Consider the following 18,256-nt stretch of genomic DNA (forward strand, 5'->3'; position numbering starts at 1 on the left):
CGGCAGTCATTGATAGTCAAATCGAACGATGTAGCAGTAGAATTTAGAGAGCATTGTCTCACCGTTCTCCGGGGGTTGATGTCGGTGATGTGATTGCCCGCTCGACGGCGGCTTCTGATGGTTTGCAAATAACAGAGGTTTTCAATAGCGGATTATTTAGCAGGTGAGGGTTTTTATGTCATCATATCTAACGACCAGACTGGATCAATTTTAACAACTCCTAAAGATGGGGCGGGGCTTGATGCGTGATTTTGCTCCGGGACATGAATTCGGGAATTGAGATTTGAAAATCGAGTTAGGGAATTCAGATCAAACATGCTTGATGATCAGTTAAGTTCACTAAACACACACACACACGAATTCGGGAATTGAGATTTGAAAATCGAGTTAGGGAATCCAGATCAAACATGCTTGATGATCAGTTAAGTTCACTAAGTTCACTACACACACACACACACACATCTGCTTTAAAAAACGAGATATCCATACGAAATTGGGCTCATGAAATATGGGTCGTGACCTATTTTATCAACTTTTTTTTTATAAGTATTTCAATTTATAGATTTTTTACACTTTTTATTTAGTTTATTAATTTTTTTATTGTTTAATTTGTTTTTTATTTGATGTGAAGTTTTTATCCATGTAACATATACATGTGAAAGTTTAAAGTAGGTTAAATGAGTTGTAGATATTTTCTAGAATATTAGTGTGTTTTGATAATATGGGTCATATCGAGTCGGGTCGGGTATGGGTTAATTGCGAGTCGGGTCCGATATGGGTCATTAAATATGAGTCAAAACTGGTTAGGCGGGTCAATATGGGTTGGACTATATTTGACCCAACCCAAATTCGACTCGACCCGATCCGACCCTACCATTTGACGTCTCTACCTGCGGTAAGCTGGAGGTCAATTGAGGTGACGTCACCTACTTTAGGGGCATTTTTTTTTTTTTTGACAAACACCCCTATTTTGCTGAATTTTTGTGTGTGTGGAAATTTTCAGTTAGTTCTATATCAAACTCAAAGAACGTAGACATTTCATACTTATCTATCGCATTCGAAGTACTTTGTATCCGAACCAAAAAAAAAAAAAAAAAGTTACAAGTACTTCGTAAGTTTTACAGCAATCTCTGTGATGGTAATTTTTTTTAGCCTCTCATATAATTGTAATCAACACTTATCTTATCGAGCTCATGTGTATTTTACCATTTTGGTGTTAGGCGGCTAAAGAATACTAGAAGTGCCAAAACTTGTGTACGACGTTCACTTTAGTGCCGAAACTTTCAAAACGATCATTTAAGTGCCAACTTTTTTTAAAAACGATCACTTAAGTATCAATTTCTTTTAAAAACGATCACCTTAGTGCCAACTCCAATTTTAACCGACGTGGCTTACCGGAAATCCGACAAATGTTTTTTTTATTATTATTTGAGCTGACGTGACTCGGTGGAGTTGACACTAAAGTGATCATTTTTTTACAAAAAATTGGCACTTAAATGATTGTTTTTAAAAAAAATTGGCACTTAAGTGATCATTTTAAAAGTTTCGATACTAAAATGAGCGCCGTACATAAGTTTTGACACTTGTAGCGTACTTAAGCCGTCGTCGGACACATAGTGACACGTCCTAAAAAATTAAAAATGATTGCTATTGCAATAATCATCAGCGTGATCCACGAAATAATCATGCAAATTAATGTGTCTGTCTCCTAGTACCCCATGAAATAAAATGTGAATGATAATGACACACATCAATATAAAAACAGATTGGCATGCCACAATATGTTGGTAAAAAAGACGAAATGTGTCTTGGGTTGGAGTGATCGGTAATATTTGGATACTAACAATACATGGATTATCCCGACGCCCCCCCGACTAATTCAGTGAAAAAGATGTACCCTTCTTCGGAGGTACATCATACTATCATAGTGCTTACTGCTTAACTGACTATATGCTTGTACTTTTTGTTTTCTTGGGAACAAATAATCGGAATCCCAAGATCTCGTAGTCCATGGATACTTCCAATACTCGAGAGTTCCCGTGCCATCGCTAATTTTGTGAAAGAGACTAACCCTTTTTGCATTTACATGGTAGTTGCTCAATTGATCACATACCATATACTATTATATATTTCTCGAGAGCAGGGTAAGCTCTCGCGACGGCCTTCCTTTTATCGGAATGAATTAGACTAGTTTTTTTTTTTCCCGATTTTTGGGAAAGAAAGCTACGTGTTGGACAAGAAGCACCGCCGTGGGTTCTTGTTGAAAGCGCCATTTCTTAACTTTTTCTTTCCTTAATTAATATGACAGCCACCTGGACGGCCCCCGTCGTGGGACTTAAGAGTTATATTCGACCATTCGTTGTTTCGCCACTAAAGAGGTTGTTGACCTGGAAAGGTCGATTTGTTGACCTGGAAGGAGGGATGATCTAGCATTCAATCCTTGCAGCTGCTAATCTGGATCTTCTTGCTGTTCTGTTCCAGCCTGCTACTTCGCCGATGAACTTCCGGTCCAATGAAGATGCTCGGACATCCGGGCCGAGGAGGAGAACACCACCAGTTCTAGAGGTTTTGATCAGCCTGTCGGCTTACCAATGCACATATCGTAATGAGCCAGATCTAGGAAGACGCAATCTCGATGTCTGCATATTTTTTTATCAGCTTTAGAGCTTTACCGTGGATTTTGGAGCTTCATTTTGGATGTCGCTTTTGTTTTCCATTTCAAGGCTTGTACTTGTTTAAATGGTTGGTGTCGAACAAAAGGAAAAAGAAGAAATGAACAAACACATCAGCATCAGAAAGACATACTATTTTTGAACCAGGGTTCCTAAACTCTGGGACAAAAACGTGACGATCCTCGGGACATAAAAGTACTGTTATTATTCTGGCCTGAAAACAATCTTGTCATATGAAATTAATATGTTCGTTTTCGGTCTTACCGTCCACATTAATTGGCACGGCATTCCTACTGAATTGTTTATAGTCAGAAACCGATGGCGACTTCATTGATAAAGGCACTCCTTTAGACGGATCGGTCCAATCAGCTTTCGGCACGGCAGCATGCGAAAGCAGAACCTTTTGTAGTATCGAGATTTTATTATCACCACAAAAGAAGACATCTACAGCGAAATGGTAAATACGAAATGCGACATACATCTCCATCTCGCCATTTCATGTTTCATGTGTTACAAGGGAGAGGAAGGGGCGTGACAACATAAGAAATGAACCTAAGCTGTCACAGACGTTTCCACAGCAACCTTGCCAGAGTAACCCACTTCAGACTTCACTTCGAATTCCCAAAGCTCTGGGATTGCCTCCCTCAAGTTGTGGATGTTCTCAAGTGCATAGTCTGCACCTTTTGGCCTGTTAGAAGTGCCAACCTGAAAGAATTTTACCGAAAAGCCATCAAGGATACATCAGAATTTGTTCAAATATACTTCACGGATTCTGATTTTGTAAGCAGTTAGTGTAGTGTTTGGTTCACATGACTACCATTGGAGGACTAAAGTAAATAGGTTACTCACTTACCAGCACAGTTTGAAGGCCGACTCGCTTCCCAGCCTGGATGTTCCTAACGCTGTCCTCGAAGAAAATCTGCAGTTGTAAATTTGGATGAATAATTAGCAGTCATTGACAGTCAAATTGAACGATACGGCAGCGGACAGAGAAGATTGTCTCACTGTTCTCTGGGGATTGATGTTGGCAACCGAGAGAGCCCGCTCGATGGTGTCTTCTGATGGCTTGCAAACAACAGGGGTTTTTGGTAGTCCTGACCCGGCACTGTGTCCGGAGAAATGCCCAATTATGTCGAATATCTCAGACCCGGTGTCACTGCTTCTGGTTGTGTTCGGCAATCCCGCAAACTCAATATCATCTTCATCATCGGATGCAGAGTTCTTGTGAACAGGATTCAATGTCTCGAAGCAAATAATCCCTTCGAAGCAGTCTTCAAGTCCGAGCCTACTTAGTGCTTCGACTGCATGAATCTTGTCTGCATTCGTGAATATCTGTTTCATGTACCAGACAGGTTAGAAATACCTCAAAAATTTGGCAAAAAATCTCTGGCATTACAGGATACACGAGCTTACGATTTTCCGGTAAGGCAGGCTGAGCAAAAGACTCCTCAGGACCGGGTCGGGTTTTAGGTTCTCGTAGGGCAGTCTCCCATGGACAAAACTGTTGAATGGGTGCAAAAATATCCTCAGCAAAAGCACATGAATGCACAAATGCTCACGACAGTGAGACATGTCCAAATGATGATACACTAGACGAGAGACTTTTCTAACCTGTGGTAGTCATCATAATCGAAGTCGTAGCCGATTGCCTGGAAAGTGAAAAACACCCAATGAAGCGTAAACAACAGTTGATCTTTTTGCCTACATTGCAAAGCCGGAAAATTATGTGAAATCGTACCCTAAGACCAGCCATTGTTGTGCCATAATTCTTGTATAGAACGTTGCACAAGGTATCGATCTTGCCCTCGTCTATGCCAAGCTTTTCAATCATATAATCTGGCAAAGAGCTTCAACGTTAGAACATCAAGCCTGAACAATCTCAGTTAGTGCAACATGACACAGCGCCATGGAAGTGGGTATGGGAAAAAGCCTGGCTACCTCCGATGTTCTTGCGGCATGATGCGGCAAGGCCAGAGCTTACGGGATAGAGGGTGTCGTCGAGATCTAGAAGCACATTAAAGTCAGGGGATTGGCATAAACAATCTACGTTCGTGTCGGTTCGATTAATATCGTCCAATGGAATAAGGTAGAACTTACCGAACAAGAGACAATCATACTTAGGCCTCTGAGGCTGCCGGTACATCCCTTCGAACTCCATTTCAATCGTCTCCAAAGGACCTTCAATAGACAGTAAGAAGGGGGTAAACAACTAGCTTAAAGTTGAAGACCACCAAAAAAGCTTTCAGCTTCTGTTAAGATTCATAAATTCTAGTTCTCTCAGCCTTTTCATAATCAACAAATGAAGCGAAAAGAGCACCGCTAGCTGCAGCATATCAAGCTATCGGTGACTAACAACCGAAACTCGCCTGACCCCGATATAAAAGCAAACGGTTCGAAGGTCATAACTATCGAACTAGAGCAAAATAATACGACAAAGATCAGAACTTTGCATCTCCCATGATCATGAGCTGTTCTCCTCGAGTCATTTACTATATCAAGTCAGGCATATACTCTCTCAATCACCACCCTTTAACGACATCTGGGTACTCTTTGAAACGAGAAACAGAGCATGCTCTGTATCAGGTTCGTCTTGCTTTATCGTAAATCTCCGAGTTTCGCTTCATTTAAAAAGGAAACAAATAGATTGAAAAGGGTGTCACAGACGGCAAAATGCCACCAAGAAAATCCGTCATCCGACATGAGTTCGCATCAGAAAACCTGACTCACCGGGATCGAACTACCAAATGCTGACTCCCTAGGCAAGACCAGCAGAGTTTCAGCAAGGAAGGCGATATGTTCAGACTTCAGAGACACAAGTTGACCAGCAAGCTCAACTCAGAGAAAAGATTTTCGAGATGAAATGCCCAAGTGATGAAGAATGCAAAGAGAGCGAGGAGGGAGTAGGAAGGGGCTTGGTGGGGGGTTTTATAAAGGCGAAGGAAGAGAAGACCGTTAGCTCCCATCATCTCTTCGGCACAAATGAATATAATATGTGGACATTACACGAAAATTTCTAAACATTTTCCATGTGAAAACACCGATACCCACAAAATTGAACCAATGTCCCATAAATATCTCGTGGTCGTTTAAAAATTCGAGGTGGTGGCAGCACGCGTAGACAACGCCACGAAGAATTTTAAACGGGCATTATGTACAGAAGCCGACGACATTTTTGGGTCCCTTGTGTAGGTCTAAGGCAAAAAAAAGAAGTTTGGGAGACTGGTGGTCACATGACAAAAGTAAATAATTTTTGGCAGGACCGACCATAAGATATCCTATGAAGTTTGGACGGGCGAGGACGTTTGCAATTATTGTAAGGAAGCTGCTAATCCGACAGTCTAGCAGTCTTGTCAATTATTTTTTATCACACGATCTCTCAATCAATGATTGTTTTATGCAAAACACGCGACAATGGTGTGTGGATTTACGGTTGGGATTATACTTGCCCGACAGATTATTTGGGAAGCATTTTCCTTATTGCAATAGACGAGATATAACGAGTCTTTTTTTTTTTTTTTTTGAATTGGAGTCCTTAAGAAACGTCATCGAGCGCCCTTTCTCAATATTTAAAATTACATTTCCTGCAACAAGTGCGATCTAAAATTGAAGAAGAATCGAGGGAGTTTGAGTAATTTCTGAACAAGTCTCGAGCAGCTCGACTCGTTTTGAACATCTCTTCAAGAGGACGACTCCGAGCTCTATTGTCTGGATTCTTCTGGATTACTTGATGCATCAACGTTGATCATGAGATCGATTATGACCAGCTCGGGAAGTTTTTAGCTAGGTCTAATTTGGGGGTCTTTTATTTTTATTTATTTATTTTTCTGTTTTTCTATGCCATTATTTGGCTGGATGTTCCGCTATATATACGTGGGGTTGCCACATTCTCCCGCATCTAACCTTATATTATATACTCATTTTGTTTGACAACGCGACTTTGAACGATTTTTCTTTAGGACCCACAGACTTAGGATAATAAATTCATTGCACGCTAGAAAAGCATTTATGAACAATAATTTGATGCGAAACCTCATTTCATAACAAATAATGTATTTTACCCGTATTATTAGAAGCAGATTTACGTCGTATCGTCGATATATTGAGTCAACTTTAATTTAATTTAAATTCTTTTTAGAGAAATATGTGTTCGTCAGTTCAATAATGTCTTCTAGATTCTATATCAAACTCGGAGAATGTGGACATTACACACTTGTCCATCACATTCGAAGCAATCTCTATGATGGTTATCTTTTTTACTGTTAGCTTCTCGTATGTTTGGCATCTACGCTAATCATTGCGTGCTTATGTGTGTTTTGCCCCTTTGGCATCAGGCATCTAGTGACACGTTTGTACAAATTATTGTCATTGCAATAATCATCAGCGTACTCCGTCAAATTAATCATTCAAATTAATGTGTCTGTCCCCTAGTACTAGATTCCGTGAGTATCTTGATCGCTTGATGGTTTCCGTCTCCATAATTGAGGGGGGGAACCCCATTTTGTGGATAGAATGTGAGTTCATGATGACAACATACATCAATATCCACACACACACAAAAAAAAAAGTGGGCCTCCGTATAATCTCTTCCTAAATTTGATCGAATACCCGGAAAATCTAAGGGACAAATCCGTCGATCGCCATCTCGACAGACTGGCGTGCCACAAGAGAACAAGCGTGGCAGGAAATGTGTGTCGAGTTGGGACAACTGATCGTACTCGGGTGCTTACAGAACTCGGAAGACTCCGTGCCATTGCTTACTTCAGTGAAAAAGACGGATCCTTTTTTTCTCTTGTAGGTAAACGATAGCAGTGCCCAATTGACCTTACCACATACTTTTTTAGTTTTCCTGGGAACCAATGATAGTAGCCCTAAGGTCACATGCCAAAAGGAAAGAGTACAAGCAAGAGTTCAACGATGAAGGCCAAGGGTCTGCACATATAAAGCCAGGAGGGGCCTTGTTGAGTAGTAGATCCCCCCATTCATGGCGGCCATAAAAATATTGGGAAGAAAGTTACGTATTTGACAAGAAGCGTTGAAGTGGGTTCCTGGGAAAGCACAGTTTCTAACTCTTCCCCTCCATAATTATCACAACAACCACCTGGACACCTCCATCATGGGACCTAAATATATGCCCAATTGCATTTGTTTCCTAGCCGCTAAAAATTGTCGAACGTTGTTGTCAAGGTGGGGGTCGAGGCTCCGGTGGCGGAGGTGGTTCGGTTGACTTGGAAAGGGACAGCAACGGAGAGCAGAGGAAGGGATGATCTAGCATTCTTAGTTTCTTAATCGTGGAAAGCCCCCATCAATGCCACTCTAATTAGCTGGTGATCAGTCTTGAGGGGTTGATTAAATTAGCAGCAAAATCTATTAAAAAAAAGGAGATAAGTGCAACGGAAGTCCCAACACCTGTCATGAAAGAAGTGATCGCGTCATAAAATTTTCATAAAGTGCAATTAAGTCTTAAAACTTGTCAGAAAATGAAATTGAATCCTAATACTTTCAAAAATCCCAATCAAGTTCTAAAACTTTTCAAATTGATAAAATAAAGTCCTTTCGTTAATAGCACCAAAACTTCCCAAAAAATGTAATCAAGTCTTAAAACTTTTCAAATTTTTGAAATCAAGTTCTTCCGTTGATTGCGCTTTCGTTTTATAAGACTTAATTGCATCCTTTAAAAATTTTAGAACTTGATTGTACTTTCATGACAAGTTTTAAGACTTGATTACATCTTTTGAAAATTTTATGCCTCAATCACTTCTTTCGTCACAAATTTTAAGACTGCTAACACACTTATCCCAAGAAAACGTGAGATCTCAAATTGGATATTTACCCGACGTTCCCTTTTAAGGTGGTCGATCTATATGAAGTAACTCCCCACACATCTTTTTCCACCTCGCCAGACTAAATAGTCGAGCTTATTTAGTTTGTGAAGACTGTCCATGGTCTTGGCTGGTTAAGCGGATAAGCACCTGGTTCGGATACAGCTGGTTCTGCATTCAACTCATGGCATGTCACTCTCAAGATAACATTGCATCACACACACAATTCTGTGGGTAAAGCCCTTCCCAATTGCAGGCTGACAGAACCGGAGGTTCGAATACCTCGAGTCACAAAAAAGAGAAAAAGGGAATTGCCCAATAGCTGTAGCAAGACATTCCCCGTAGATCCTGTGCTTTGTTGTTTGTATTCATCTACAAATGGCTTAAGTACACTACAAGTGCTAAAATTGATGTACGACGATCACTTTAGAATCAAAACTTTCAAAATAATTACTTAAGTGCCAATTTTTTTTTATAAAAAAACGATCATTTCAATGTCAAAATTTTCAAAACAATCACTTAAGTACCAATTTTAAAAAAAAAACGATTACTTAAGTGACAAATTTTTTTTAAAAACAATCACTTGAGTGCCAACTCTGGCGAGCCACGTTAATTCAGATATTAATAAACAAAATAGGTCACGTAGGATTTCTGACGAGTCACGTTAGCTCAAATCGGAGTTGACACTGAAGTAATCGTTTTTAAAAACAGTTGGCACTTAAGTGATCGTTTTGAAAGTTTTGGTATTAAAATGAGTGTCGTACATAAGTTTTGACACTTGTAATGTACTTTAGCAAATAAAACTAAGTAGATAGCATCTCCAAAAATATCTAGCGTGAGGTCCAGGACTTGTGTTATTTACTTTTGGCAATGAGGCGTGACAAGGCAGGAGTACATGAGATACACGTTTTTGCCAGCTCTGGAAAGAGAGTCCAATAATGGAGTCCATGAAGGCGTATAGCCGAGCATTTCTTTTATACTTCTTTAGTTCAAATCCAGGGCATTTACCCCCATCTCCTTTTGCTTTGGCTGAGTTGGTCTTAGATGTGACCGTTCATGATGTGTAAAGAAATTGCGAGAAAGGACAGGACACATGATTGCAAGAAGAATGACTGGCTCATAAAGGCCTAAACAATCATCGGCTCCGCCAGCCGAATTGGATGAAAAAAAAAAATCCAAAATCCAAAAGAAAAAAAATATCCAAATCCAAAACCCAAAAGGAAAAATATCCAACCATCCAATTCGGCTGGCGGAGCCGAGAATTGTTTAGGCCTTTTGGATTGAATCGAGTATAAATTGTAAGGGTTAATACCATGAAAATATCAAATTGATACATTTATGATAAATTTATCTTAAATTATTTTTTTGATCATGAAAAATTCTAAATTGGTACACGTATGACAAGTTTATCTCAAACTATTTTTTTGACCATAAAAAATCTTAAACTGTTATATACGTGACAAATTTACCATAAACTAATTTTTTGAACCACAAAAAATCACAAACCGGTACGTCTATGACAAATTTACCCTTCATAAAATTAGGTTAATACCACGAAAAATCTCAAATTGATACATCTGTGACAAATAGAGGGTAAAAATCCTAAATTGGTATACCCATCAACTACTATGTGTCATCCAACTCAGTAATTTGACGATTAGATTTAACTAAAATTAACGGAAGGTAAATTTATCACGGGTGTCTTGGTTTGGAGTAAATTTGTTACAAGTGTACTAGTTTGGGATAAATTTGTTACAAATGTACCAGTTTGGAATTTTTTGTGATCAAAAAAATAATTTGAGGTAAATTTATAACAAATGTATAAGTTTGGGGTTTCTCGTGGTATTAACCCAAATTGTAACAAACATCGACGGCCACTTAACTTAAATTGGGTTGGTTTCATATCAAGCTTCATCGAAATACCGAATTCGGGTATTTATTTTCTTTTCTTTTAGAACTGTATCTTCGTATTTTTATAATTTCTATTATGTTTTGGGGGAAGTTGACCTACCGTTCTTCTCTTGTCACGACTAATTATTTGGTTTTTGTCTTTTGTTAAGTTAGGAGGAGCTGCATGTTTAGTCATGCGGACACATTAGGCGACGAATATCGAATCTAAAGAAAAGTGATCACCCGCAGTTGAGTATGCAAGTCTAATTTATCACCATAACTTCGACCAAACAAAAAAGTATCACCACAACAGTTTCACATTTGCTAAGCAATGTTCACGTGGAGGTCAAATCCGTTTCAATCGAGACCCTTGGCACCATTCGTGCATGAAGGTCTAAATTATGCGAACCTCGGAATCTTAGCATCGAAAAAAAAGTGTCAAAAAAGTCCTAAACCTATTGCATTAATGTCAATTCAGTTATAAACATTTCAATTGTGCCAATTTAATCATAAACATTACAATTGTGTCAATTTAGTTATAAACCTTTAACGAGATCTGGCAAGGGCGCTCAACAAAAAAAAAAGTAAAGAAAAGAAAAAGAAAAAAAGAAAAAATTTATTAAAAATTATAAAAATGGCAGTACCGGCTGTGACGTAAGACGATCGGCATCCACATCGGTGATTTTCGGCTAAAATTGGTCAAATAGACTCAATTAGTGTAAAAACGAAAAGTTTATGACTTAATTGACACCGCTGTAATAGGTTTAGGATTTTTTAACACTAGAAGTTATACAAACACAATCATCAACATAAAAACCACACATTACTATCTTAATGAGCTAGTTCGACCCGTGGCCTCGTGGATGAGGCCACAAGTCTTGCACCTCTCGCGCTACCATCGTCAATGGATGCCTTTCTTAAACATGACAAGATGTCCGAATCTTTTGACTTCAATAATTCCACAGACGTACACAAACTGTCACCCGCATCAAATAAGGGTAGCCAGAAGATGCCGGGCATGGGCCCCCAAGATTATTTAGAGAAGGAGACATGATTTGATATGGGAATGTTGCATCCAAGCCACGCATTGAACTAATCAGCCAACCCGGAAGGGTTATCCATTAATAACGATTACAGTACAATTAATCTTACGAATAGGATGAACTGTTACGGAAGCGTAGGCAGACTTTGATTTAATGAAGTAAATGGAACTCCCATGAACTTCCAGTGTCGGCGTAGTTGGTTGGAGAGTCGAGGAGTACACAGCTTACGAATCAGGGGTCATTTATCTAGATTTCACATATTGCGTACAAGCCAGTATGGGTCATGACTATATGCATAGGTCAAAGGCCAAAACTTATCATGGTGTTTGCGGGGTGTTCCATGGGCATCTAAGTGTTGGGATGTGATTTATACTCTTCATTGACAGGAAAGCACGGGACCCCGCTCCCCGATAAGTGGGCGGGGGTCTCGACATAGCATCCTCGAGCCGCTAGAGGGCTTTTATAGTTTAAGCTCATATTTTATTTATAATTTGATCATGTGTTCATGAGTAGCTACTGTTAAATATACTATTTTTCACTTGTAATTAAGTGATATAACAAAAAGGCGTGATGTGTTAATTATAGTGAAATCATCCGTTGGATGTAGCCCTAATTTAAAGGTGAATCATGATAAACCTTTGTGCTATGTTTTCTCTTTCTCGTTCTTTATGCTCTATTTTGTTATGACTGTGCCCAGAATCCTAATACTAAGTAGCTAGGCCGTTACCCTCATACCCTAGAATTATGAACAAATGGTAGGGCTCGCATGCTATTTAATGTTCTACTCTTTAATATGTTCAATATGGTCTATTAAGATAACATTTGGTGCCCCCATATTAACAAGAAACTTTAATGCTTCTAGAAAAAACGAGAGGGGTTAGTGGAGCAGGCATGATGTAGACTTTGAATCCCCTGCCTAATGCAACCCCCATTAGTACTCAAAGTCCAATTTGCCTCCTTTAATCTCCTCTCTTGTCATTGGAGTGTAAAGGGAACTTTGACAACCAAAGCAAACACAGTCCAAAGTCAGGAGGAAAATCCAGACAGTTGGACTAATCTGACCAATAATGAGCAAGCAAGACTACCAAACTTTGAGGGCGATTAGTTCTTTTCATTTGTCTTTCCAAGGCTTAATTTCGTTGTGTCACGAAATGGAAAAGCTTAATTAATTGTGGTGTTGGATTACAGGTAGCATGAGCCATTATGCAGCCGCATTCCACTCAATGTGGATCTTGGGGCCTCTCACAATCTGCGCCACGCCATTGACTCACCATCATTATCCAAACGACCCTGTGTTCGCACTACACACGACTCCTTTGGGAGGACAGGAGAAGTTTAGCACCATCTTGAGCAACCCCAACCAAATGATTGGCCGCTAATTAAGAGAATCCATTGTGGTTTCATACCAGAAGTGCCTATTAATCAAGCCAGTGATGTATGAACACATTGACATATATGTAGAGTTCGTTCGCGGTTCCGGATATTACTTGCACCGGATGTCTACATTCATCATCGGTTGTTCGGAACGATGTCGTAACATGAGTCTACGCAAATGCCTTCGAGAAAAGGACATGAACGGCACCCAATTCACGACCTTTTGGAGTGTCCTTCTTGAATATGCGGGCCACAAGCAATCATTAAGTGCTACAGCTTTCGAAAATCGATCATTCAACTGACATCGTCCACTTGTGTCACCGGAAAATATCACATGTGGCCTTATTCTAGAGTATATACCATAAGGTGTATTGGAGGAGATGTTAACACTCGACATATTAATCAAACGATGTAGTTTGGCAACACAAATTTGCTCGAAAATTGAGAAATTAGGTTCAATTAGCTCCATAAACCAAACTCTAAACCCAAAATCTTCCTCCAAACTAAGATAATTAGGTTTGATTTTCTTCCCGAAAAAATCCTAGCCCAAAATTCCAATTTCATTTTGAACCAATTGTTCAGCGGCGAGGTGGTCTGTCTCGTCCATGGCTGCCAAGGCATTGGTTATACCAAACATGACCTTCTCGGAAGGTTCGATGTCGGAGCTTAGTTGTGGAGGGAAGAATGGTGGGCATCAAGGAGGATAGAAAGGGATATTATTGTTATAACTTAAGCTGACATTTTTTTTTTTTAAAAGTTACCACAGTTCATCGATTGTTTGAAAAATTACGGTACAAAATTTAGTGACGTACGAAAATTGTGATACCGGCACCAATATTTTCTCCCACAATTTCCTCTTCCACGATGTCTAGAGATTGCAGTAAAGTTCAGAGGAGTTGCTTGTGGCATCATCTCCTAGCCTACATAGGAATTTCTAGGAAAACCTGAATGACCTGAATGATTGGTGTGGCCTAGGATCTTTACTTTATTGATTGTCTTTTTGGGTATTGAGCATGGCCTCACGTTCGGGAGCCTGTCTAAGTAATCATCTAGAAGGAAATGCTCCTCTCTCTTCGGATGCATCAGAACCACAAAATAAACAACTTGAACGTGGGATATTCCACGGCCAGAAAAACTAAAACCAGGATTATGTATACCGACATTCACGATGAACTAGAATCTTTGCGAATTATGTTCTATAATCTATCAATTTCATATAAAATTCTTATATGTGATGCACTTAGAGTTGGCGAACTCGGAGTGGACTGAAATTTGATAAGCTGCATGAAAACGGTCCGTTGATCAAAATTCACTGCCTTGCCGTGACCGACGTCGTTTTTTTCGTGTTTCGAAGTCATTTTAATGGGGTTTTAGGCATTTTTCGTAATGCTAGTAGTGTTTTCGTAATTTTGTATTTTCTATTTTAATTAGGGTTAACACCATAAAAAATGGTGTTTAAGACTCCTAGTGCAATGGGGCTTTTGACATTCTATTGATTCTGATAATTGTAATTGAGAGAACAAACTGTTCATCTTTTCAATTTCAATTTACTATTTAGCCAATTTCTGTTGCGTTTCAGCATTAACATGTCTAGGTATTGGTATTGCCAAGTATTTTTTTTCCCTTTAAGTCTGCCCATAAACAAGCTTTCTAATTCCATTGCCGATGTCAACTGAAAAAGAGTCACCCAACGTATATGGCCTCGTTCATTACATGGATAATGTATATGAAAGCGTAGCTTCTTGAGGTTTTAAATTATGATTATTAAACTTATTAAAATATGTATAATTGTATTGTGTCGAAACAAATGTAACACGTTAATTTTTTTTTTTTTTGGTGGAAATAACACGGTTCTCTTGAACGTGCCAATTCGTACGTAAACAGGTTAAGCGATCAATTTGCCTAAGCCTCGAATTTGTTTATGCCAAATCAAAATCTGTTCAACTATGCGTAGTGTCACGTCTTGTTGACGGATCGTGTGGAGAATCACCGACCCTTTATGAGATGCTTTAGGGCGGAGCAGCTTTATCCTAGATAGAGCCTTTTCCTCTTTACATTCCTAGCATTAAAGGGGCTTGAGCCCACGTCAAGCTAGCTAGATCAAGGGAGCTGCTGAGCCGGACTACTCCCACATTGGCCACAAGTTTGTGAACTTTATTTCCTTTCTTCCTTTCATTTTCTCTGAGAAACTTTCCCCAACATTAAACAATGTGCCTAAATATGATAATTACTATAGGCGAGGAAGAAGAAACAGTGCCCACCATAATGCAGATTAGAAAGCCAGCAATCAGGATCGAGTAGAGTTATTCATTGAATAGATGCTCCAAACAGTCATTTGGCTAATAAATTCAGTTGGACATCATAACTTAGAAGGACAATGCTTCTCTGACGGTACTATCAATGATGGTACAATCTCAATTGTAGATCCACACATCATCACCACTTGTTCGATAATTGGGAGATCGTGTGGTTAGAAATAACCGACAGTACAATCGGATTGTTAGGCTAGCAATTTCTTAACTTAAAACCGCCCAATGACCATCGTCCATTCATCGCTTGTTTTGGCCGTATCGATAATTTCTTGAGAAGCAGGTTGGTCGGAGGCAAAAAGGAACAATAATGAATGTGTCCACCAATTCTTTCAATTAAAGCATGCCGAAAGGTCCCTCAAATTGATCAATTCAAATCCCATCAGTAGGTCAATCCAGTAGCCTCAACATATTCTGATATATCAAAGGGTCAAATTCGTAGGGGCATTTCAATCCACTTATAAGATGTAATTTCGAAGTCTAAGTACTGTTTAAGACCCAAACTGCGGAGATGAGTCGCTTGCATTGTAGTAAAATAATGTTGAAGGTCGAGCCTAATGTGAGAAGAAGAAATTACCAAAGACACCAATGAGGAATAATGAAGGGCGCCAGAACTTGACGTGGTTAAGTCCAAGTGTTGGACCTTCTTTATGAGGAGAGCTAGCCTCATAGAAAATCACTAAATCAGGAGAATTACAAATTTACAGTCGATGTGATACTGTCCAAACTTCTACTAGATTGGGTTTTGTACATAGGTTTAAACTCGGGATCCACATCAACTTGATGTTTTTGGCCAAGTTATATTGCTCGACGCCCCGACGAGTACTCAACCATAAGAGATGCCCATACTTAGCTTGAGCTTGCTCCAAGCAATAAACTCAATCCACATGTCCATAGGACTCTTTGTAGTAAGGAATTACTTCATAGCAACATCTTTTCTCAACATGCTTAATCCGATGTAGAAATCTCAATCACCAATGAACTCGATTCTCCAGTAATATCTCTAGTTTCCACTAAACACTGCAGCAACCCAATGTCCCATGGAAACATTATTTGATTTCATTATCAAGATCATTGATATTAGAGATAAGTGCAACGAATATCCTAAAACTTATTATCAAAATGCAATTGAGTCCTAAAACTTGTCAAATTAGTTCAATCAAATTATTCTCCGTCAAACTTGGCAAACAGAAAATGCCGATGTAACTTTTTTCTCTCCTATGTAGAAATGGTTTGGTTAAAACAGCATCATTATGGTTCAAATCCGATTTTTAATGTAAATTTTATCTAAAGTAAATATACATATATATATATATATATATATATATATATATATATATATATATATATATATATATATATATAGCTAATGAGAAAAAGGAGGAGGGAGAACCAAATATTCATGTCCGCTGGAGCCTGCTATGTCGTGTCAGATCCATCTGGACTCACTCAATGTGTACCTCCCCACGTCATTATATATGGATTCGGCCCTATGTTTTACTTGGGCTCATTGACCAAATGAAGGCACTTGTTCTTTTTCTCCATTGTCTTTCACACTCATTTACTTAATTTCTGGTGCTAAAAATTTCCCAACACATGACTTATTTAAGCAGACCTGTTAAATGATACCATCAATTTGCTCGGCCGCGAGGAATCAAGAGAAATGTACTAAGCCAGTAAGCCTGCGGTCATGAGCTCGTGTCCTTGTTCTCTCAAAAAGGTCATCGGTGGGGAAAAAAAAAACTGTAATGAACAGCAGCAGAGATAGATCTTTCTATCCACATCGCCGACCTTACACCAAAGATCGGATTATTACAATCGAGAGACGAACGAAAAACCGGCTTTTCGATGCTATATGAAGCAAGACTGAAGCTCAATTACGAGCTCCTTAGATGCAGCTATAGGGAGACATGTCAAAATGGGTCGCAAACCCATTTTTTAACCCCTATATGATGGGCTGAGTTGTTAAATGGATTAATTATATTCAATAGATGGGCTTAAACATAATATGAATGTTACCTGGATTATAAATAGGTTGTAAATGGGTCGGAAAATGAGTTTATAATTTACTTAAATCCAACTCAACTCTATGATTCTTTCCTTATTTTCTCTCGCCTCCATTCGATCTCGCGCTCACTCTCCGTGCACTTTCACCTTAGCTTGGGTTTGATTTTTCCTAGATTGTATTAAATGTGCAAGTGTTTTAGTAATATGAGTCGGATTTGGTATGGGTCACTAGATTTACAGTGCAATAAATGATTCATAAACGGGTCAAATGCGACGAACCATTTATGACCCAATCCAACCGAGTCTAGCTATAGGTAAGTGCCAAATAATATTGATTTATGTATAGTATCGACAGCATGTTTGGATGTGGTATTGACTATTAGGTATATTACATATTTAGTACAGGGTTAGAGCCTATTTTGACTATTAGGTATTGAATATTAGGTATATCACAAACAAGAACGTTTCGACATAAATTCTTGTCGGTACTAAAATAATTTTTTTATTAATTATTTTAAGCGATACAAATAATCATTTTTAGGAAATATTTTTCTAAACATTCATTTTTCTTGAAACAAATTGAACCTTAAGCTATAATTATTCTCCAAATGCCCTTGTCCTTTTTCTCCTTCTCATTCCACGAGTGTCAGATAAAATTACTTATACTTAACAACATAAAAGCGAACAACTTTCCCATCAGAAATTAAAACACTATTCAAATTTCAGAAAATTATGGAAAAAAAAAAAACTATGGGTGAATTTTCGTGCCAATATTTTGTATATTATGAAAGTTTCATGTGCCGAATGAGCCAAAGGTCATCCACTGCTAGATTTAGATTAATATGTTTTGATAGTATTCCTAGTTAATCATAATTACGACTAATGTATCAACGCTTGAAAGTTATGTCCAATGTGTTGGCTTGAGATTTGCCATAAGCGCTTACCAAAACTGGCTTGGAACTGCTGTATTCACTACACCTGAAAGGCCAGGAATGAACTCGCAGGTCACTTCTGGTACCACGATCATGGAATGTGTGAGATTTGCAGCGGGATATGATGTACTATCGAAGGTTGCAGGGGGGGTGAAGGCCACAAACATCGAGGCCTATGCCTTCATAATTGGAGGATTTCTTGCTGACTTG

At 38.8% G+C, this 18,256-nt stretch overlaps 1 protein-coding gene across 2 annotated transcripts; it reads right to left on the reverse strand.

Annotated features, from left to right (window-relative positions):
• Window positions 1–3,062: 3,062 nt before the first annotated feature.
• LOC115739900 lies at window positions 3,063–5,587 on the reverse strand. Of its 2 annotated transcripts, none has more exons than XM_030673199.2 (9): window positions 5,400–5,587; window positions 4,770–4,850; window positions 4,611–4,676; window positions 4,411–4,508; window positions 4,284–4,321; window positions 4,086–4,173; window positions 3,678–4,004; window positions 3,526–3,591; window positions 3,063–3,377 (listed from the first exon to the last, which is right to left on the reverse strand). In XM_030673199.2, exons 2-9 carry the CDS (start codon window positions 4,828–4,830, stop codon window positions 3,225–3,227), a joined length of 897 nt encoding a protein of 298 aa, XP_030529059.1. In that variant the 5' UTR covers window positions 4,831–4,850; window positions 5,400–5,587; the 3' UTR covers window positions 3,063–3,224. The 2 variants fall into 2 exon arrangements, with proteins under 2 accessions (XP_030529059.1, XP_048127697.1); XM_048271740.1 differs by lacking the exon at window positions 5,400–5,587 and adding an exon at window positions 5,246–5,351.
• Window positions 5,588–18,256: the final 12,669 nt, after the last annotated feature.

This window comes from Rhodamnia argentea, chromosome 10 (genome assembly GCF_020921035.1).
Source record: "Rhodamnia argentea isolate NSW1041297 chromosome 10, ASM2092103v1, whole genome shotgun sequence".
Classification (NCBI taxonomy): domain Eukaryota; kingdom Viridiplantae; phylum Streptophyta; class Magnoliopsida; order Myrtales; family Myrtaceae; genus Rhodamnia; species Rhodamnia argentea.

Bases quoted from the DNA above. Each gene is read 5' to 3' on its own strand.
- LOC115739900 (XM_030673199.2), bottom strand. From the start codon at position 4,830: ATGGAGTTCGAAGGGATGTACCGGCAGCCTCAGAGGCCTAAGTATGAT. The intron at 4,509-4,610 runs GTAGCCAGGCTT...GCTCTTTGCCAG, and splicing joins ATGCCGCAAGAACATCGGAG to ATTATATGATTGAAAAGCTT. The intron at 3,592-3,677 runs GTGAGACAATCT...TTACAACTGCAG, and splicing joins ACATCAATCCCCAGAGAACA to ATTTTCTTCGAGGACAGCGT.